Source organism: Arvicanthis niloticus, chromosome 7, assembly GCF_011762505.2.
Source record: "Arvicanthis niloticus isolate mArvNil1 chromosome 7, mArvNil1.pat.X, whole genome shotgun sequence".
Lineage (NCBI taxonomy): Eukaryota > Metazoa > Chordata > Mammalia > Rodentia > Muridae > Arvicanthis > Arvicanthis niloticus.
In genome coordinates, this window is record NC_047664.1 from 32055769 (window position 1) to 32078101 (window position 22333).

Below are 22333 nucleotides of genomic sequence, written 5' to 3' on the forward strand. Positions count from 1 at the left end.
GAAGAAACAGCGAGACTCTGCCAAGTCAGCAAGAGCCCATGTGGCAAAAAAAAGCAGCTGGAATACTTCGAGAACTTCTTTGGGACATTTCTCTCTATATAGTCATGACAAGTGAAGATCAGTGAAGACCAGCAAAGTGTTGTAAGGCGAATCAATGCAAGACCCTCGTTCACTGTCTGTTGGGTTCAACTTAAACTCTTTCCACACATCCTCTCAAGCATCTGCCTCAGCAAAACATCCTCTCACATGTCTGCTTCAGCAAAAACATCTTGTCATAAGACAGCTTCCAGAAAAACATCACATGACACAACTAAGTCTCCAAAGACACCTGAAATTTCCACTTCAACAGGTACTGGCTACTAACTAGGATAAGGAGAATTTGATCTTTTGAACCCACATGCTGGAAACTGTCTTAGTTAAGGTTTCCATTGCTGTAAAGAGGCAACATGACCAAGGCAACTCTTATAAGGACAACATTTAATTGGGGCTGGCTTACTGGTTCTTAGGTTAGTCCATTATCATCATAGTAGAAAGCATGGCTGTGTCCAGGACACCATGGTGCTGGAAGAGCTGGACGTTCTACATCCAAAGGCAGACAGGAGAAGGCTGCTGTCTTCCAGTAAGCTAGGAGGAGGGTCTCAAAGCCCACTTCCACAGTGACACACTTCCTCCAACAAGGACACACATCTACTCCAACAAGCCACACTTCCAATAGTCCACTCCCTGGATTAAGCATATTTGAACCACCACAAGAACCAACTCATGCAAGTGGTCCTATGATTTCCCCCCACCCCACCACAAAACATGACATGTAGACCAAGGCATACATGCCATGGCATGCACATACACATGAAACACACAAAGCAAATACGTGGAGAAATGCTTCCCGTGTCATCCTTTACCAAATGGCTCGCATTTTAACAAGAAACATTCTTCACTTTTGACTTAACATTTTTAAATATTCACATATGGAGTGATGCATCTTGGATCTGGTTTTTAATTCTGTGAGGAAAAAAAAAAACAAGCGGGAAGGTGTAAAACAAAGATGGGTGTAAAATGGTCACTAATGTGAACACAGTGACCCCATGGGGACTGTCACTCTCTTCTGTCTACACTCATATATGCCAATATTCCAAACTTACAGACATGGAGTCTTGGTTTCCTCTTGCTGGCATTACAACACTACAGACTGGTAAGTTATAAGCAAAAGAAGTTTATTTCTGCCCATGGTTCTGGTACAGTTTCAGAAGGATGAAATTGTCAGTGGCTTTCATGCTGGCAGTCTCAAGACACTGAGTAATACATGGAAAAAGCAAACAGCTTACAAGACCTAACCAATCTAGCTTTTATGTCAGTCCACCCTGGTGATAACCCATAATCCACTAACCATGCGAACGGTTAATCGAGAGCAGAGCTACAATCACTGCTCAGTGCTCCCACCCACTAATATTTATAACAGGAATTACACAAGGGAGGGAACAAACCATATAAGCATAACAGCTGAGCGAAACAAAGCAAATGGCTTGGAACAATTATCTAGCCATTAAGAGAATGAAATTGCTTCTTTGTTTATTACTTTACAATGTGATAAATCCCAAATAGAACACAGTAAAATATTTACAAGTGGGCAATGAAACCATAAAAACCTTAATAAACCCAGAGCTAATTCCTGTACGATATTGGATAAAGGAAGATACAAAAGCACAGATACTCTACATAAATAACAGCATTGCAAATAAAACTACAGGATGGAAACGTATCTGCCATGCATATTACAAAGGCTAATCTTTCTCACACATTCTCAAAGCAGCAACAGTAATAACCCTCCATGTAAGTTCTAAGCAGTTAATCAGTCTGCAGAATGTTCAACCTAGGTGCCCCTTTTCAGCCAATGCTGGTTCACATGTTCCACACCCACCAAATATTGGTCTGTTTCCTCTTGGGTTGAATGTGATTCTCCTTCTTGAGTCTTCATCCCTCTGCACTTTGCCTAAGCGTTCTAACATACTGCACAAATGCAATTTTAAAAACCTACGGAATTTATTGACGCATTTTTTATTTGACACACACAAGATGAAGAGTCAGTTGAGCAACTGCTTAAGCAGAAACACACTCCTTAAGTGAGGGTGGTCCTCAAAAAGCATTTGCTCCTGTCACCTCTACAGTATGAGTTTCTGCTTCACAGTTTTCTCAGGTTAAAAAAAAAAAAAAAAGACAAATATTGACTTCCAGATTTGCTGTAGAAGTTCTGAGTGATGCCAGGTTCTTTCCCTCTGGGGCAATTTTTCCGACACTAACTGTTAACAAGCCTGGAAATAAATTAGTCTCTTCTTCCCCCTGAGACTAAAGATGATCAGGCAGATGACAGGCACTGCCATCCCAGCTTTGGGTGACAGTTAGTAAAGGCATGCAACTAACCCAGGTAGTCTATCTCCGCAGCTCTCAGTGTCTTCCCACACCTCCAACTGTATATACTGAGTGACATTCTATGTGTAATGTATTTCCTTTACTAAGACAAGATCAGGTAAGATGGTTTCCTCCCCAATAAGTAAACATAACACCAACATTGCTCTGCAGATTCTCATGTGACTGAATTGCTCACCCTGGAGGTTTGGCCTTTATACAATCAAAAATCCATTTACTAGCTAGATGGAAAATAACAAGCAGATATTGCAGTAGAAAATGCTCTGGTGCATATTACTTCTGGAACTCTTTAGAGTGATTTTTTTTTTTACAAAATCATTTGGAAAGAAAATATGGAAATGTTAATATATTTAATTATCAATTCTGAAATCAATGACTTCGTTTTCCAAACCCACTTAGCTTAATTGTTAGAATATATAATATTAGTATCTTCTTCTATGAAAAGATTATCAGAGCTTACTTATATATTTGTTGAGTAAAATTCTTATATTACTTGAGACTCATCAATAAGGAACATATATCACCATTATGTACATCTTTTAGGAATGTTTTGCCATTTTATTACATAATATTAAGCTATTTAAAATAAAGATCAGATATAATGGCCCTGCTTACAAAGTTTATTTAAATACAGTCTTTAGGAACTGGGAAGATGGCGCTTGCCTTGAATCATAGGAAACCAAGTTCGAATCCTCACTTAGAACACACACACACAAGCCAAATGGATTTAGCAAATATTTGTAATTCTACTGTTCCTGTGGTGAAGTGGGAGACAGAGATAGATGAATCCCTAGGAGCTATGTTCCAGAGAGCCTGGGTTTGCTGATAGCAAAGAGAGATCTTGCCTCAAACAAGGTGGAAGCTAAGTACCAAAACCAGAGATTCCCCCTCTGACCTTTACATGAGCTCCAAGGCATGGATGACCCTGTGTACAAGCATGTACACACAATAAAGCCTTTAACCACACAATATATGTAACAATTACCTTACTTCATGTGGCATTTGATATTTCAAAATTAATGACATTTGGCTTGCCAACCTCTTGTATGTTACAGTGTAGATTGGAGTATAGCTTTGCAATATATATATATATATATATATATATATATATATATATATATAATTTCACTTGACCAGTAATCTGTACTATCAGTTGTTTTATTAATATCTTAATTCTGTGTATCAAGTTAAAGATAGTTTTTAAAAAATTTCCTTATCTACTGTTTTTGTGTGAAAGTGGACGTGCTCATTCCATGGTACACATACAGAAGTCAGAGAACAACTTTTGGAATTACACCTGGTATTCCAGGGCCCAAACTCAGGCCTTCATGCTAAATACTTTCACCTGCTGAGCCATCTTGTGGACTGCAAAGACATAGCTTTACATAATTGGCAAAGGACTTTAAGAATATTTTGTTATTTGGATATGTGGTGCATTGGAAGAGTGCTTACCTAGAAAGTGGGGAGGCGGGGAGGGCAGTGGTATTAATCCCAATACGATTTTAAATTTTCACAGGTATAATCCTTGAAAAATCAAAATGTTCTATTCTGGATTTAAAATTCTTTTAAAACACTTCTAAGACTACTACACTGAGAGGTTTTTTTTTTTTTTTTTATGGTATGGGGATTAGTGCAAAGGTCACAATCCATTTCAGTGAGTTCACTCATTCTCTCTCTCTCTGTCTCTCTCTCTCTCTCTCTCTCTCTCTCTCTCTCTCTCTCTCTCTCCTCTACTGTTTTTTTTTCCCATCCCTCTCTTTGTTCCTCTTCTTTCTTTCATTTTAAAATACATTTGTTGGCATAATGTCACTAAGATGCCCAAGCAGGTCTCCAATCTGAGATCCTCTTGCCTAAACACGCCCATTAGCTAATAAGAATTTTATAGGTTCCGTTCAGTTTATATTGAGACAACGGTGCAGACTTATTACTTCACTATATTCGTTTTTAGAGATAAGCTACCAAATAACGTGTTCAAAGTTTTAAAAACGTTTCAAAGAATTTTCAAAACCTTAAAATGCTACGTTGCCAGATATCTAAACTTCTCAGAGCGGGTGTGAGAGTGCGGGGTGGAGGTAGCCGGTGGGTGAGCCTCTAACTCTGTCTTGGGCAGGCTGCGGGAGGACTTCTCTGGCCGCACCGTTCCCGCGGAACCTCTGTGCGCGCGTCCACGTTTCCCCACCGGGACGCTCGAGAAGGGACTTTTGTCCGCCTCGGACCGACGCCGCCGTAGGCCTGGTATCCGCCATGAAGTTTCGCGCCAAGATCGTGGACCTGGCTTGTCTCAATCACTTCACACGTGAGCTGGCAGGGCTGCCGGGAGCAAGCGGAGAATGTGGCTGCAGGCCCTGTGAGAGGGCGGGCGGAGTGAGGGCAGCCCTGAGAGGGAAGAATAGCTACCGGGGACCTTCCCTTTGCAGCCCTCCCTCAATCTCCTTCCGCCCGGAGTATGTCTAACCTTGCTAGGAGTTCTGTGCTCCTGTTCCCGGCGGCTACTACGTTTCTGTGGAATGTACGCCTGGCTCCCGATTGTCAGTTGTTTTTTGAGACTGTTTTCTTTATTCTGTTTCTGTATTGAATTCTGGTGCTGTGGGCTGTGTGCCTCGCAGGGTTGTTGGGAGACTGGCAAGATGTCAGCAGTTTTGAAATACAGGCGTGATCTGTAACCCAGAAGTTCTGTAAGAAGCCCTGTAGGTGTGCTGCTTAGTAACTGTTTACTCCCTCGCTGTAGGAGTCAGTAACATGATAGCCAAGCTTGCCAAAACCTGCACCCTCCGCATCAGCCCGGAGAAGCTTAACTTCATCCTTTGCGACAAGCTGGCCAGTGGGGGCGTGAGCATGTGGTGTGACCTGGATCAGGTGAGCAAGGGAGCCCCGGGGCTCTGGGCTCCAGCTACAAGTGCTGGAAAGGTCACAAATGCCTGTTTTTGTCCTGCAGGAGAACTTTTTTAGTGAATTTCAAATGGAAGGAGTCTCTGAAGAAAACAACGAGATTTATTTAGAACTAACGTCGGAAAACTTATCTCGAGCCTTGAAGACTGCCCAGAACTCCAGAGCCTTGAAAATCAAGCTGACTAACAAACACTTTCCCTGTCTTACAGTGTCTGTAGAGCTGGTAAGTGGAAAGAAAAGGATTTCTGATTTTTTTTTTTTTTTTACGAGTGTTTTGGTCTGGGTGGTATATAGATAGCTACAAGCCCAAGCTTTCAAACAATATTCTTAAAAGTGAATTAGTTTTATTTAAAATATCTGAGTTCAAAATGGTGGTACATGTCTTTAATGCTAACTCAGGAAGCAGAGATGGGAATATCTCTGTAAGTTTAAGGACTGCATAGAAACCCCGTTTCAAAAATAAAATAAATAATAAAAATAGATCTGGTTCATAGCTTATGCATGAGAAATGTACATTGTTCTAGTCATGTTTAAATAGTCATGATGGCACAACGTTCTATGGGATACTGCTTTCCCCAGTCAAACTGCTAGCTAGCATCTCTTTCTAGGGTGTTGTCACCTTGTGTAGATGTTTCCATTTTCACCCTAAAATTACCCCCTCGTATCCTGTCTTCTGTGATATTCTTTAATAAACAGCCCTCAGACTTCAGTAACACATCCGTCTTAGATGCTACTACCAGAAGAATTTAGTGCACAGCCTCTCCTTAGGACACACAAAAACACATGTACAAGATGGACTTTTTCATTCCTAACATGTTCATATTCTTTCATATATGGTTCAAACTATCTTGGAGCAGATCATCAATTATTACCCTCTGAATGCCTCTCTGGGTATGTCTTTTTTGCCTAACCCCCAGACTGGTGACATTGGTTGGGTTTTCCATGTGGAGTTTCTCTCTGGATTTTCCTTTCTTTAGTGTTCTACCCCAACCTACTTGGGCCCTCCTTATCTTTACAGCTTTCCTTTCTTACATGTACTCTGCACATCTGTGGGTCAGTATTGCATTTGTTTCAAGCTGGCTACAGACATTAAATTTCCTGCCTTCATAATTTATATGTGTTCTTAGAGCATTCCGTGTAACTGCAAGTTTGGATTTATTTAGTTCTTTTCTTTCTTTCTTTCTTTCTTTCTTTTTTTTTTTTTTTTTTTTTTTTTTTGAGATATGGTTTCTTTGTGTAGTCTTGGCTGTTCTGGAACTAGCTCTGCAGACTAGGCTGGCCTCAGACTCACAGATCTGCCTATGTCTGCCTCCCAGGTGCTGGGATTAAAGGTGTGTGTCACTGCTTGGTGGATTTATTTAGTTTTTTGAGGAAAAGCAAGATGGCAATATACAGTACTTTTCTAAGTAAGAATGCAAATTATTTTGGTTTCTTTTTGTTTGTTTTTGTTTTGTTGTTTTGGGATAGATTCTCACAATGAAGCTCTGACTGTCTTAGAATTCACTGTGTAGACCAGGCTGGCCTCGAATTTACAGAGATCCACCTGCCTCTGCCTACCGAGTGCTGGGATCAAGGGTGTGCGTCATTATGCCCAGCAATACTTTGGTTTTTGAGTTTTAGAAATATTTCTAGTAATAAACATGGTTTATCTTTCTAATGTTGCAAAAGCTGCAGCATACTGAGGGTGTGGCACACAATGGTCCATAGGTTGCCTTGGCCTGGCAGATTTGCTTCTTTCTGTCTGGGGTTTATGAATGTTGATACTGTTCTCTGACTAAAACCCTGTTGCCTCATCTTCAGCTTCTTGACAGTTGTCTACCTCTCTAGTGTTGATGCCTCTGAGGCAGCACCCCAAAGGTTCTCACTTACTGCTGCCCACCTCCTCCCCACCATAACTCTCATTCAGCCGCATTACTGGTGTGTTTTCTTCAGGCTCTGATGAGTGGTGTCAGTTACAGCTGTGCTTGCTTGCTTTCTTATCGCTCCATCTTGTCTCAGTCACCACACTGTTGAGAGACTCACAGGACCCAGAGCAGAACTACACCACACGAACAACATTGGTTGAATAGAATTTGAGTGGATGGGCTAAGAACATTCCAGTTGGAACTGATGATGTCAGCATCAGTTCTTATGTTTTGGTTTTGTTTTAGCATTGACATCATTAACTGTTGTAACTTTTGCTTAGCAGTTGTCTTCATCAAGCAGCAGCAGAATTGTGGTGCATGATATCCCCATAAAGGTTATTCCGAGAAGACTGTGGAAGGACTTACAAGAACCCTCCGTCCCAGACTCTGATGTAAGTGTTGTCTGTGAGTGATGTCCAGTTGTTCAACACACAATAAAGGGCAGGGATTGAATTCTCTAATGCTAGTTGTTGTCTTACAGTGTGTTTTATTTGAAGTTGTATAGTTTCTAAAAAGAATGGGAGTCATTTAACAAGACTCAAGATGTATGTGCCTTTCATTATATATGTAAATCCTGGAAAAGAACTGATACCCACTTAGAAATGCCACACTTTCCATACAGAAGGGCAAGTGCCTTGCTCAATGATGGCCTGTATATAAAGAAAGCAGAGCCTAAGCTGTACTTTTGGAAGACAGTCTGTATTTCTCATGACTCTTGGCCTTAAGCACAAATGTTTCATAGGCCTTGATGAAAGATCTAGAAAAGGCATTTTGTTGACTTGAAGCTTAGGTTAGCTGCGCCACTTCTAGGAACCTCAGGGCCATTGCAAATAAAGAGGATGCCAAATGGTCCTTTGTCTTGCATATATGAAAGGAAATTAAACAGGTACTGAATGAAATGTGTAGTTGACTGTCACTAAAAGGTGTCTATATAGGTTTGGGAAAAGCCAGCATTACATACAGCTCTGTTCAACATAGTTCAAATGAGTTGTGATAGTGTCTGCCTGTACTCTTGCACAGAGTACACAGAAGGCCCCTGAGTCCTATAAAACATCTCCCTGAGGAAGGCTTCTTGCTCAGCACTTGAGGTGTATTCCCCTTAGACCTGTATATGGGTATCTCAGCTGAAGTACTGTATTCCTCCTTGAACCATAACAATGCCTTTGGGAGTATGGTTACCATGGTAACCAGAGCCAGGTAGTCAGGCATCTTTATTTGCTTGAATAAGTTAGTGACATTTTTAAAGTTTTAAAGAAGCCTTATTTGGAAATTTTTCTAAAAATGTGTTTCTTATATGAGTGTAATTCATAGCTGTTGATTGAATACCTGTCATAATAGACTATATTATGATTTCTAATGCTTGTGATTTCTCCTACTCGTTTTTAGGTTAGTATTTGTTTACCAGCCTTGAAGACAATGAAGAGTGTTGTGGAAAAAATGAGAAACATCAGCAATCAACTTGTAAGTTATTATTCCTTCAGAAAGAAACTATGAGTGGGCCCTAGCCCTGTGCTTGGCTTGTGCTGGGAAGCAGGCTCACTATAGATCCAGGGTAGGTGCTCCATCACCTGAGATACAGGGTGGCTCAGCTAGTGGCTTTCTCCTCACTGAGGCCCCACTGAGGAGGGCAGAGCTTGGCCTCGAGGGACCTATTCTAATGCCTTTCAGCTCTTACTCACTAGGGAAAGCTTTCAAACTCGCCTTTAATCCCTCGTGTTTGTAGTATATCAGGAACTTAGTCAACAGTTCTGGTATTTTGTTTCTTGTAATTTGGACAGAACATTGCAAGTTTTATTATTATTATTATTATTATTATTATTATTATTATTATTATTATTTCATTCACTTATTTATCACATCCCGATTACATTATGTTACATTGCACTACATTACAGCTTCACCTCCCTTTTTCCTGCCAGTCCCTCTTGTTACCTCCCCTCCCCTTCATCTCCTGCCTCCTCACTTTCCTCTCAGAAAAGGGGAGATATTCCCTGAATATCAAGCAGCCTTGGCATATCCAGTTGCAGTATGACTAGTCATATCTTCTCTTGTTGAGCCTAGACAAGGCAGCCTAGTTAGAGGAACGGGATCCAAAGGCAGGGTGCAGAGTCAGAGACAGCCCCTGTGCTCACAGGAAGGCCCAGTTGCAGAATTATTACATGTATGTAGAGGGCCCAGGTTTGTTCCATGCATGCTCTCTCTCTAGCTGTCTGTTTAGTCTCTGTAGGCCCCTATGGGCCTAGGTTATTTGAGTCTGTGAGTTTTCTGTGACATCTTTGATCCATATGGCTTTTTGAGTTCTTTTCTTCCCCTCTTCCACAGGATTCCCCAAGCTTTACTTAATGTTTGGCTGTGGGTCTCTGCATCAGTTTCTGTTAGGTACTGGGTGAGGCCTCTCTGATAACTGTTATGCTAGGTTCTTGTCTGCTAGTATAGCAGAATATCATTTATAGTGTCAGGGGTGGGCTTCCTCTCATGACACAGATCTCAAGCTGGACCAGTCATTGGTTGGCCCTTTCCTCAAATTCTACTCTATCTTTTATCCCTGTACATCTTGTAGTCAGCACAAATTGTGGGTCTATGGTTTTGTGACTGGGTTGATGTCTCAATACCTCCATCAGAAGTCTTGCCTAGTTATAGGAAATGGCTGGTTCAGGCTTCTTATCCCCCCTAACCCCCACACCCCCATTGCTAGGAGTCTTAGGTAGGGTCATCCTCGAAGATTCTTGGGAGTTTCCATTGTCCTAGGTTTCAAGCTTGTCTCAGAGATACCCCACTCCCCAATCCAGTTTTTTTCTAGTACTCTCTCCCTCTGTCCTCCCCCCATCTCATCCCTCCTGTTCCCATCCCTACCCCTACCCCATCCAGTTCCTTTCCTCTATTCACTCCTAATAGATAAATCTCTTTCCCCTTCTCAATGAGATTCAAGCATTCCCCACTCTCGCTCCCCTTGGGCCTTCCTTGTTACTTAGCTTCTTTGGGTCTGTCTGTGGTTTGTAGCATTTAGCTCTTGTAAGGCTTTTGAAACCTAGGAAGTGTTTTGCCGTCTTTAGTCATCTTTCTCTTGAGTTCTCACTTGAACAAAGCAGTGCTGCCACAGAGCTTGTCCATCTGAATGCTCTCCTTTTTTTAGTCTTAGTAGCTGCCATCTGAAGGGAAAATCTGTTTCCCTAGAAGTGGCAGACACTGTGCTGGCAGTGGTGTTCACCACCACTGCCATGGTATTGCTCTGGTTGCCAGGCTAGCTTCCTCTAAGGCACCCTGGAACTTCTAGGATCTTCAGGAGATCCGGAGGGAAAAGTCAGGCAACTAATTGAGGTTCCATTTGCTTGTTCTTTCTGTTCTAAGAAGTGAGTCAGCAAAGTGGAGAATGAGAAGGGGGCTTCAATGAGAGCGGTGGTAGTTGTTTCTCTGCTGTGCTCACAAATGCTAACAGGAAGTTACCGAGCTAGAATGGCCAACTGCTTAATGAGATCCTTCTGGGTACCTGAGGAGCCAGATTCTGAAGAACTAAGTAGATGCCTCTGGGAGAGGCTGCATGTCTTAATAGTTTGTGGAATAAAGAACTTGCAAAGTTAGAGCGTCATATTGGTCCATCTCCACATTTATAGTAAAACCCACAAGTGCACGGATAGCCATCAGTAGGGGATCATGGCTGAGTCCTGTGCAAAGAGACTGCATAAATGATAGCTGAGGCCAGACTCAGAGGGGACTGGTGTGGCTGCTGCTGTACCAGGACAGAGCAGCAGTGCTCACAGAACAACCTGGGGAGAGGACTCCAAGCTCCGACACTCACCCTTTCCCCATGGGGCCCTCTCTTCAACGCCTGTTCTCCCTGCCCTGGTACTGTTGCCGCAGCTAACAGGAGTCTCCTTTCTTCTTAAGCTCCAACCATGCCCATCCTTTTCAAGGCACACTTCATTTCTGGTTTGGTTGTTGGTATCTGCCTAACTGGTCTACAGAAGGGCCCCGTGCGGTCTGCTGTCAGCATTCTGCCAACCAGGAACACAACCATGCTAGCTAATCTGGAGAGGGAATGTAGGAACCTGTGTCAGCAGGACTATCCTGTGTGTGTTGGTGGCAGAGGATCCTGGGTAAGTGAGAGGACAGGAAGGCACCCTGCCAGCACAGCTCGTTAAGACTCAGTATTAGCATGCCTGGAACTGGTCAACACTTGGTGCCTCCTGTCCTTCTCGATCCACTTCCCCTCCCATAGTGGCTGCATAACCACAACCAGGGGATCCAGAGAAGGGAGACAAGAACACCGAGGGGTGATGGAAACCTCAGGAGACCAATGTGCAGGCTTCAGGGAGCAGCTCATTTAATGGGGGGAACAAAGGCATTTTAAACCTTTGAGCCTGAGTAGAGGCTCTGAGATGGGTCTACAGTCTTGATGGGGCCAAGTGGTCATTTCCATAGGGAGGAGTTCCAGGAGCTTGCTGGACCAGACCTTATAAGGAGAGTGGAAGTTTAATCTGGCGACTTCCTCAACTTCCTCTGGTGTGAGCAAATGGTGTGCAGGATGACATCTGAGGCTGGGGAGGGAGTGGTCTGTCTTCCTACCACTCTCAAGATGAGATTTCCAGGGTTGGATACCACTCTACCCTGCTCCTACTTCTGACCGGCTCCTCCTTGTTCCATAGTTCCCTGGCCCCACAGTTTCCCACACTTGTTTCTTAAAATTTCTGAACTCCAAATCTTCCTCATTCTAGAAACAAAACAAGTTAGGTTCTTTGAAGCCAGATAAGTTCTTATTTTTGAGCTTTGACATATACTGAGTTCCCCAAGCTTACAGCCTTCTACTCGAGGAATTTCCTTGGAATAAGAAGCTTTCATGTTAACACGTCTTTCAGTAACCGAGGTGATTTAAGTTGTAGTTATCTGGACTATTGTGCACATTGATGCACCCAGTTTCCTAAGCATCAAGATAAGAGCTTACATTTCCCAGAAACTGGCTCAATCACCACAAAGTACCATTGGTTGATTACTGACTGATTGTACTGGTACTGATAAACTACCTCTAAATTCATCAGATCGATAAAATGCTTGTGACAGTTGAACTGCTGCCCCATTATAGATAATAATGTCCCCAGCACCTGGTTTCACTTAACCTAAGGACCTGACTCCAAAGGCTTCCCACCACATCACAGTATTTCTCATCCAAAATCTTTCTTAGTTCTTTAGTAAGTGGGCCCAGGAAAGCTGTTTCCAGTATCACATCTGAAGTCACCTCCAATAGAGCACACATCATTAAGCATTGTTATTGGGTGTGGTCAGAAGACAGGCAGCATTAACATGGCCTGAAACTGGTCAGAAGTATGGAGCCTGCATACACACCTGAATCTAGCACTCCATCTTAACCAGATTGCAGGGATTCTCATGCAGACAGTGTGACCATATGGGGGCTCTTCTTTGTAAGAGCCACGATCTACTGTGTCAGTTGCTTCTTGAATTAAATGAGAAAGGAGACAGGCATCTCTGAGGGGGTATATATTTTGATGGTTTGACTCTTCAGACTCTGATCCATCCTTGCTCTATCTCTCCCTCTCTCCTCTTCCTCTCAGCTGCCAGAGGATTCCTCCTATTCACTTAGGGTCCTTCTTTGCCTCCATGCTTGCTATAATGGAGCCCTTGCTTGCATTCCACACTACTTTGCTGGGGCCTCCAAAACCCTGTTTCTTGGCAGAGTGTCTCAGCAATGCCCCTCTCATTTTGCCATGCTGAGTTTTGCACTAGGGGGGTATCTTCTTTGTTTTAGGGGATTTCTGTGATCTGGGCTGTCAGAATTTCTCTCTGATGCCTTAGGGCTTCAGTGCCCTGTGACGTGTTCTGAGGTTTGTGCCACTGCCTTGTTACCTGGCTTTTGTGGGAGCTGGTACCACATTGTTGTTTTTCCCCCTTTTAATATGGACTTTTATTTAATTTGCAGATTATTGAAGCAAACCTAAAAGGAGAACTAAACCTAAAGATAGAAACTGAGTTGGTATGTGTGACGACTCATTTTAAGGATCTTGAAAACCCTCTATTATGTGAGTTTTCTTATGGGTTATATCTTGCTTCTAATAAAATTGTTTCAATATATATGCTTTCTCAATGAACGTTTTGAAGTTTGCTTTTTTTTGTTTGTTTGTTTCCCATTTGAGAAGGAGCTAAGATTAGACTCCCTGTCCCTGTATAGTGGTAACTATACAGTTATAGTGTAACTGCACCCTGCATAGTAGTGCAGTTAGCACCAGGCAAGGGGTCAGGTTACCAGGCAGAAGGGTGCTTCCCTCCTCTGGGATTCAGGTCAGAAACGGTGACTTCCACAAACTCGATAGCTCTTCATTGTCGCCGTGCCGTGAGAGGTTAAGATTCTCGTGTAGGATGCAGTCACAAGTTGTGTCTCTTATTTTCTCCTCGAGTGAGTCCAACCAATTTTTTCAAGTTTAGGTTGGCAGATAGAAAGTATGGTACAGATATACTTGGTCACACTTTTCATCTAATAAAGGCCAGAAAGGAATTTGGAATCAGTTCAGTAAGCCTTGAAGCCATGCTTATATAGCTTGGTGAGCAGTGAGCCCAAAGTAGAATCCTGTCCTCAAGTAAAGAAGTAGCCAGAGGACCAGAGGAAATGTGTCTGGAGTGATGGAAGCCATTTTCTGATATACATGTGTGGCCAAGTAAGATGACTTTTAGAGTATAATTGGTTATTCCAGGTTTGCTTCCACATAGGCACAAATATTACTGTTAGCCCTGTAAGAAACATTTGCTTTGTAGTGAGGGACACATTGCTCCAGTAAAATGAAATTCATAGCATAAAGCTCCTAGAAAGCGAATGGCCTTGGTTTTCTTGGTGCTATGTGTTTGTTCATAATACACATTGAGTCTAGGGCCTCTGCATGCTAGGGAAGTGATCTACCACTAAGCTACCTCCTCAGCCCTGGCATGAGTTGTTTTGGTGTCAAATTACAGTATTTTAACTAGTTCAGATCTCTGCTGAATGAATAATACTCACAAGTTGCAGTTTACCAGGCTACTAAATAGAGCTGCAGGTTTAAGTAAACATGCCTTGCACATTTCTGAGTTCCTTTTTATAGGGATGTTGGACTTTAAAAACCATTCATGTCATTGCAGCCTCTGACAGTGTCTCTCAGACCAGACACCCAGAAGACATGGCCAAGGTGCACATTGACATAAGGAAGCTCCTCCAGTTCCTTGCCGGACAGCAAGTGACTCCCACCAAGGCAGTGTGCAGTGAGTTTCTTCTTCATTACTCACCTCCTGTGTGATATGCATACAGCCCTACACGTGCAAGTATGCCCAGTTCCGGGAACTCGAGCTCCCTGGGACAGTCAGGCTTGAAGGTTTCCTTGAGCCAGAAGTATCTGGAGATGCTGAGGAAGATTAATGCTGAGCAGTGTAGAGCCAGAAAGCCAGTAGCCGTGCTGGCCGGGCAGAGGGCTGCAGCACACCACTGTCAGCAGTGGGCTCTGCCTGCGGTACTGGCAGGATAGGGCAGACGACTTCACAGCAGCTGGCTCTATCAGGTTTTACATAATCAGAGCCCTCTATATGCTTTTGCTTAGATCTGAGTGTCAGCTCAAGCGCGTTCCTTTCATTGCCCACCTGCCCTCACTCACCAGAGTCTCCTCCTCCTCTCGGTTATTCATGGTTTGGGCCTAGCCCTGATTGTGAGGTTACACACTGCCCTGCTTCTCTTCACCTGCTCACCCCACTGAGCTAGGCAGTTCATCAAGAGCTTCTTAAGGCTCTGTGTCTCCTTGGTTTTGTGGGGGTTTTTTTTGTTGTTTTAAAGAAAGGCACAGAAAATAGCCTGAATGTGACATCCTTGGCTTTATGGAAAGCATGCAGGCTGACCTCTCATCTATTAGTCAACAAGGCTGGGGAAGATGACCTGGGACTAGACCATATAATTAATAAAACAGAAACTTCTGGGTAGCTCTGTCAAGGACCAGCCTTTCTAAATGACAAAAAAAAAAAAAAAAAAAAAATGTGTCGCAGTGAGGGTTACCATTGCTGTCATGAAACACCATGACCAAAAGCAGCTTAGAGAGGAAAGGGTTTATTTGGCTCACACTTCCACAGCACTGTTCATCATCACAGAAAGCCAGGACAGGAACTCAAGCAGGGCAGGAACCCGGAAGCAGGAGCTAATGCAGAGGCCACAGAGGAGTGGCTTGCTCCTTACAGCTTGCTTAGCCTGCTTTCTTATAGACCCCAGGACCAGGAGCCCAGTGGTGGCACTACCCACAGGTCCAGGTCCTCACCCACCAATTATTAATTGCCTACAGCCCCATCTTATGGAGGCATTTTCTCAACTGAGGCTCTCTCCTCTCTGTTGTCTAGCTTGTATCAGATTTACATAAAGCTACCCAACACAGAATGAGAAACCACAGACGAGACTCTGTGAGACACTATGGGATCAGAACACAGGGAAGAGTTTCATGGTTTGTGGTGTAGCTATCACAGTGTGCATGGGGCGCAAGCACTCAGACTTTGTTCATATACTTCGGTCACCTCATAGTGAGTATTTGCTTTTACCAGGAAGGCTAATTTGGTTAAAGTGGCCTAATTTTTTCCCTAAAGCTGGGCAGCTTCATTCTTCACCTCTCATTCTGTCCCCAGTGGGTGCAATGGCATGTACTGTGACCCTCAGGAGCCCTCAGAGAAAAGAGACACCAAACATAAGAGGTGCCCGTGGCAGATAAGCCTTTGGGATAAATGGGGATAGAATCTGTTTTTAACATCTGGGTCTTTTCCTCCTAGATATTGTGAGTAACAGAACTGTTCATTTTGATTTGCTCCTGGAAGATGTCTCCCTTCAGTATTTCATCCCAGCCTTGTCCTAGCACCAACTCACCAGACTCAGAAGCACAGAGACCTTTGTCGTGATGAGAGAAGCACTGGACGATATGGTCAGTCAGCTGCCTGTCTGCACAGTACTGGGCTGTACTGGGCTTATTTCTCTCCCTATGCTGCTTTAAGCACAAATGGAATTAATGAAGTACAGTTGGATAGTCATTCCTTCATATTACTCAATACCAACCCCTTAGTCCTTTAAGACATTAAGAAGAAAAGAGACTTTATTTTGTATAGAGTTTTTGTTGTTTTCTTTTGGTGCCAGAGATGAGACAAGGCCTCATGCATGCTGAGCTCGTGCTCTGCCACTGAGTTGCCCTCCATTCCTATCTGAACTTTGAGTAGGTTTGTCACTGAGGTTGCAGAAATTATCCTATGTGTAGAATTCATGTTGCAGTCAATTCACAGGAGTACTACCCAGGTAGTTTCCAGCTCATTCCCTGGTATAGCACAGCTGCCTGCTTTCAGATTTTAGCATGCTCATTTCTCCCACCCACACATCTGGGAGCTCAGTGCAAAATGGACAGCTCCTCAGTCCCTGCATCATGCCCCATTTCTCACCACATGATGAGTATACAGCTGGAGCATGGTTTACTGAAGATTCAAGTCCACTCACTTCCTTCTCACTGCCTGCAGAGCCTCAGCCTGGAGTCACTGAGAGCCTAGAGGAGCCAGAAACCCATCCCAACCCACACAGTTCCTGTCTTGAATTTGTCCTTTTTGTATTTTCTGTTTTTAGGTTATAACTTATTTCCCTGTTTTTGTAGCATTCAGGATCAAGCCCAGGATTGGGTACAAGCTAAACAAGCACTTTGTGCCAAACTGGATCTCCAGTCCTTCATATCATGATTTTATATAATTCTTCCACAGTGTCAGATCTACCCTTCTGTAAAGCACATGGTGTTTTGCATAAAGCACTCTAAACTTGGGTGTCATATCTGTGAAGTGATAAGGGAAGGTGTGTCCTGCTCCTGAATTGGAGCTGGCTCACCCTAGACAGTGTGATTTCCATTCGCCATAAACACCATTAGCAGGTTTCAGGTATCCCATGAGGTGGCATCATGAATAGTTTTCATGTCACAAAGTCAAAGTCTAATGTCACAAAGTCAAAGTCTAAGTTGCCTAGGATAAGATTTAAAAAGAAAAAAGAAAATTAAAAAAAAAAACAAAACATTTCTTTGGCGTTTTCAAATTATTTAGGAAAAGCAGTATTTCTCAATGGCTGTTAGGATCATTCATTGTAGTTTCCATTTTTATTCGAAAGGTTCTTGTGTAAGTCAAGCTGGACTCAGGTGAGCTGTAGTTAGATTGGCCTGGATCTCCTGGGCCCCACCTTTTGCTCCGAAGTGTTGCGATGACATATGAGCCATCACACCACTGGCTCTTCTGCTATTGAATATAATATGTTTAAATTAACATTTTAAAATTAGGGATTCTTTAATCGTTAAAGCTTGTAACAAAAATCAGTCAAAATCATGAGGCAGATAGAATTTTGGGACACTCCCTACATCTTGTTCCTTAGACTTGTCTTTCTGCCAGAAGTACCAGAACTCACTAGTCACTAATTTCACTGCTGTGCCGCAGACCTGATGCCATTGACTTTACAGTGATCTAATGTAGGGCAAAAGAAGCTTCCACTGGCAGTCAAGGGTTGTGCTCTCTCTGGTTCTTGTCACAACTTTCTGCATAGTGTTCCTTTCATAGCTTATGTCTCAAGGAGCTGTAGTCAAGGGATGGAGCTGAGAAAGTGCCAAGCTCTGGGAACTATTTTGTGGATCCCCATCCTGAGGTGGAGACTGAGACCAGAGACATTTTACCATGTGTTGACAAAGCAAGTTGTCTGAGGTTTGGAGACATACTTTCATTTATTGTGACTGCCTAAGACTCTGAGGTTTGAAGCATACTTCAATACATATGAGAGCCAGTAAGAAACCCCCTGACCTTACCTACCAGGGCTCAGAACCTACCTCCCTGGTAGCTATGTCTTGAACTGAGATTTTAACACTGTCCTGAGACAGTCAGGAATATAGAATTCCTAATGCAGTCAGTTATACCAATGTCCAAGTGAGCTTGTTATCCCGTGGCCCTCCCTTGGTTCATCAGGCACTTTCCTATCCGTTAGGTCTCCAGCCTGAGTGTGTCCTGCTGTGCATCCTGCCACAAAGAATCCTGCCTGAAGAGCAGTTGAACATTAGTTTTGGGGCAGGAATTCTGGTTCTTCCATCAGGAGCAGTGACTGATAACATGGTAAACGTTACCCAATTAGTGGACTATCCATTGTTTTTAAGAGATGTAGTTCTGTACTTTTTAATTTTAAAGATTTTACTAGGATATCAGAGTGTACAAGCTGGAGGATGGTCAATGGCTGTCACTCAATCCACACAGTTGTTCCCCACCTTTCAGTCTGTGCCTTCCCTCCTGGGTACCGAGTTAGCTACTCTCGGTTTCAGTACTTGGCCTGCTCTGCACAGCTTTTTATCCTCCTCCCCAGGCACCCAGGCCTCTGGAACCACCATTCTTTGCTACAGCTGTGAGGGCCTGAGTGCCCTTCACTCTGTGGTTATATTGTCAGTACTGATCCTGGCCTTCGCACCTTGGCTTTTGCCCATGTCCATCCTTGTATAGTAAATCTGTCTAGAATTCTGTATTCAGGTACTGCAGCCATCGCAAAGCTTGATGGCATTGTCATTTCTACAGGGGTGCTCTCCCAGCATTCACAGTTTGATTGCTGTGAGGCACATCCTGGTTTTTATTTTAATGGCCCTGGATAGACTAGCTCAGCACTGCTCACACTGTCTCATGTGAACAGACCAGACCAGAGCAGACTCCTACAAAGTCTCAGAATGTGGGGAAGCCAAATGCCAGCTCCTGACACTTTTTTCCACTGTGGAATCAAATACAGGGAATTTCTCCATGTGTGGTACTATGAGCTGGGTAGAGCAGCTTTGTAATTACCCTGACTGTCTGCTCATGGTTTTGCATTTCTCTGTGGCCCAATGGGTGGCACAGCTTCACTCTGGAGTTTGGAGAAATCAGGGTAGTCATCTTGCTGCTGGAAAGTTAGTAGTTGGAATTATGTGGGGACATGGGGAAGTCACAGATCTCTATGCCACCGTTTTGCTAATGCCACACTCCAGTTCTGTGCTTTTGCGTGGATTCTGACGGAGAGTCTAAAGGGAGCTTGAGTTTGTCAATTTTTTTTTCTAAGAACAGTATTCAACTAAGAGATGATAAATTAGAATCACTTGGACGTCGATGGTAGGAGGGGTGTTAGTACTACTGTCCTGAAGGTCACTTTGCTATTTACTGTCTGTGGGAAGCTTGAAACTGCTCCCTTTGATTTAATACTTATGCTCACAAGAGTCATTACATAGGGTATAATCAAATCTTAGTACTGTTATAAATAAGAGATTTCTTAATGTGAATGAACAGGAAATTGGTAGATGATCTGTGCTGTGATATAATATCATATCCTAATGCAATACGATAAAGTGCTGCTTATATGGTAACAAAACCAGTGGGATGTTGGTGTTTGCAGTGTGGCACTAAAGACCAGGAAGCATACATCTAAACCCAGATATCCTGGGTGTTATTCACTTCAGTCTTTTATATTTATGTATTTTCTAACAATTTCATGACCAACTTTGTAATGAAAATATTTTTATAAAATGAAATAAATATTTATACTTTAACTATTATTTGGAATTTATTTATTAATGCACATATTCATCTAGCAACTTTAATTTCCTGAACATTATATTTTGGGCTTAATTTTCATAGCACATCCTTATTTACCAGAGTGGGAAGTTAGACTTTTTGTTATGTTGCATTTGGTCTGGGTTCATAGTACTGGGCCCTGGATTAATTTCATCTTATCATGGGCCCAATGTAAACAAATTAGCTAGACGCCCTTCATTGTGACAAAGTATAAGAAGAAAGTTTGAGGCTGATAAGATGGCTCAGTGAGTAAGAATACTTGCTGCCAAACCTAATTACCTGAGTTTGAACCCAAGATGCACACTGTGGAGGGGAAGCACCAACTTCTCAGTAAGTTATCCTCTGATCTCCACATATATGTATGCAGTGGCATACATGCATGTGCACACAGACACACATAAATAAGTAAATGTAATTTACCTCCAGCGAGGCAAAAAGCAGAGAGGGAAGGCTGAGACTTTGATGTCTATTTCAAGAGCACACTCCCAGTTGCAAACTTCCTTTCACCAGGACCCTTATCCTACAGGCCCCTTCACATCCAAGCAACCTCAGCAGCTGGAGGTTAACTCCATGTGTGGACTTTTGGGGGTCATGCAATGTCTAACCTGTATAATAACTGAACCTTGGTGTCTAACATACTCTGTATAGGAAACTGAGTGCTTTCTTGAGGATGTAGTCTAAGCCTTCTTGGGAAGAACAGCTAACCCAGTATAAATGTAAATGTTGCTTTTATTTCTTCAGATGAAGTAATGAGTTAAGAGCTGTACCCAAGCTTTATCAATACATGGCTTGGGCTGAGCCCAGAGCAATTCTATCTGACTATCCGTAGGACTAGGCCTGGAAGCTTATAACCTCCATACAATCCAGTCTTTTACAAACTTGGATCATGAAGGCTTCAACTTCCAGCTTCCATCTATTAACCTAGGCCTAGAAACTCACCATTTCCAGCTCTTGCTGAGTTCTGGTTGGCTGATTCAATTCAGCTGTTCTGGCTAAAACTCCTCTACAAGCTGACAGATTCAAATTGACTTCTCTCAGCTTCTGACTGAATTGCTCTGTTTGGAAAGACTATCTCTGAACTCCACAGACTGAACTGAACTGCTCCACTCTGAACTGAACCAAACTGAACTATTCTAAACTGAACTTCACTGTCTCTCTCACTGCTCTTTAAGTGACCTCTCCTTCCTGTCTCTTTTCGTGAGAATTGGGTATATTCTATGTCTAACTCATTCTGTCAAATCTTTCTCTGATTTGTCACTTCATCTGTCCCTCAATTAGAAATTACTTTAAAACATGGCTGCCTCCTTCTATAAACTTTACTTTGATTGTTTGAGATTAAAGGTGTATACTAAGGATGTGTGTGGATTCCAGCCACCATGATTAAAGGTGTTTGACATGTCTGTATTCCAGCTGGATCGTACAGACCTAGAAAATCTTTGGATGTGATCCCTTGCCAGAGCAACCATGTGGCTGTATTAAAATTCATCTACAAACCAGTTCTTCACAATCACTAGGTAATCAATGAGGCAAGCCCAGGAATAGTGAAACAAAGAGAAGCCACCTGTCCGGATTCCAGGTCCCTCTTGGCAGCAGCACTCTCTGCACAGTGCTGGATTCAACAATCTAGCACCCAAGGCTAATAGTGGCTCTTCTCAGCACTCAATCCAGCATAATCAATGGGTTTCTGAACACCAACTCTTGTCCCTAGTCTTTCTTTGCACTGTGAATCCATATTGTCTGTGTATGATGAGGATTTTAAAAGGTATCACAAGTGTTTGAAATGATATAGTTCATAATACATGCATATGTGTCTAGTTTCTGTATAACAAAGCATTTGTATTACTATAGGCAAAGCACTCCAGGTGAAAGAAAAGGAGTGGAGGCAAGGTTGGGGAAGCCAATACAGCTTAGTATTCTAATCAATTAAAATACTTATTCTACTATAACCCTAAGGGTGCAGTAGTGGCACACATAGCTATTTGGTAGTCAACAGCTCTCTAATTTGACTTAAGACCACTCAACAAGACAGATCACCCCTGGTCCTGGAAACCCAGTCCACTACCTAGGGATAGTAAAGTCATGGATCTCGAAGGAAGACTTACAACTGCCACTTCAATAAACCAGCATAATTTCTACCTACATTCTAAACCACGGGTAAGTATAGTCCTCCCCCCTCATCAAAAAACTTCATCTTGCAATAGACAGTACAAGTTAGTAAAACGTAGAGTTCTAGAGCTCAGTCTACATCAAAACTGCACCTAAGGATGAAGGAACATTGCAGAAGAGGGGACAGGACAATTGTAAGAGCCAGAGGAGTAGGAAGTTTATTGTGAGATTGTGTCTCCTAGAAATGTCAGAGAAGCTATGCATGACGTAAACAAGTACAAAACCAATAGACATGCTAACATGGATAGAAGAGATCCCGAGAGGCCTCAACCCAAGACAAAAAACTACCAGCAACCAAAGCCCAAGTCTTAGAGTGGGAGAAACAGTCTTCCCCAGGGAAGAGCACACCAATCTGTCACCTAACATCAAAT

The 22333-nt window shown here is 42.8% G+C and overlaps 1 protein-coding gene and 1 long non-coding RNA gene across 5 annotated transcripts; one reads left to right on the forward strand and one right to left on the reverse strand.

The window, feature by feature from the left end:
- Nucleotides 1-1197: 1197 nt before the first annotated feature.
- On the reverse strand, nucleotides 1198-5159 carry LOC143443054 (uncharacterized). 2 transcript variants are annotated; one of them, XR_013111754.1, is made up of 2 exons: nucleotides 4880-5159; nucleotides 1198-4734 (listed from the first exon to the last, which is right to left on the reverse strand). It is a non-coding gene; the product is annotated as an uncharacterized LOC143443054 (long non-coding RNA). The 2 variants fall into 2 exon arrangements; XR_013111755.1 differs by having other exon boundaries at nucleotides 1198-4769.
- Hus1 (HUS1 checkpoint clamp component) lies at nucleotides 4421-19777 on the forward strand. 3 transcript variants are annotated; one of them, XR_013111753.1, is made up of 9 exons: nucleotides 4421-4720; nucleotides 5153-5280; nucleotides 5360-5536; nucleotides 7499-7609; nucleotides 8604-8678; nucleotides 13147-13246; nucleotides 14334-14453; nucleotides 15987-16135; nucleotides 18202-19777. XR_013111753.1 is itself a non-coding variant. In XM_034509379.2 (8 exons), exons 1-8 carry the CDS (start codon nucleotides 4669-4671, stop codon nucleotides 16067-16069), a joined length of 846 nt encoding a protein of 281 aa, XP_034365270.1. In that variant the 5' UTR covers nucleotides 4425-4668; the 3' UTR covers nucleotides 16070-19777. The 3 variants fall into 3 exon arrangements, 2 of the variants coding, with proteins under 2 accessions (XP_034365270.1, XP_034365271.1); XM_034509379.2 differs by having other exon boundaries at nucleotides 4425-4720; nucleotides 15987-19777; XM_034509380.2 differs by having other exon boundaries at nucleotides 4444-4720; nucleotides 7502-7609; nucleotides 15987-19777.
- The last annotated feature ends 2556 nt before the right edge of the window (nucleotides 19778-22333 follow it).

Coding starts and splice junctions, on each gene's coding strand:
- Hus1 (XM_034509379.2), top strand. CDS start 4,669: ATGAAGTTTCGCGCCAAGATCGTGGACCTGGCTTGTCTCAATCACTTC. Junction 13,247..14,333: donor TCTTGAAAACCCTCTATTAT/GTGAGTTTTCTT, acceptor ATGTCATTGCAG/CCTCTGACAGTGTCTCTCAG. Junction 14,454..15,986: donor TCCCACCAAGGCAGTGTGCA/GTGAGTTTCTTC, acceptor TTTTCCTCCTAG/ATATTGTGAGTAACAGAACT.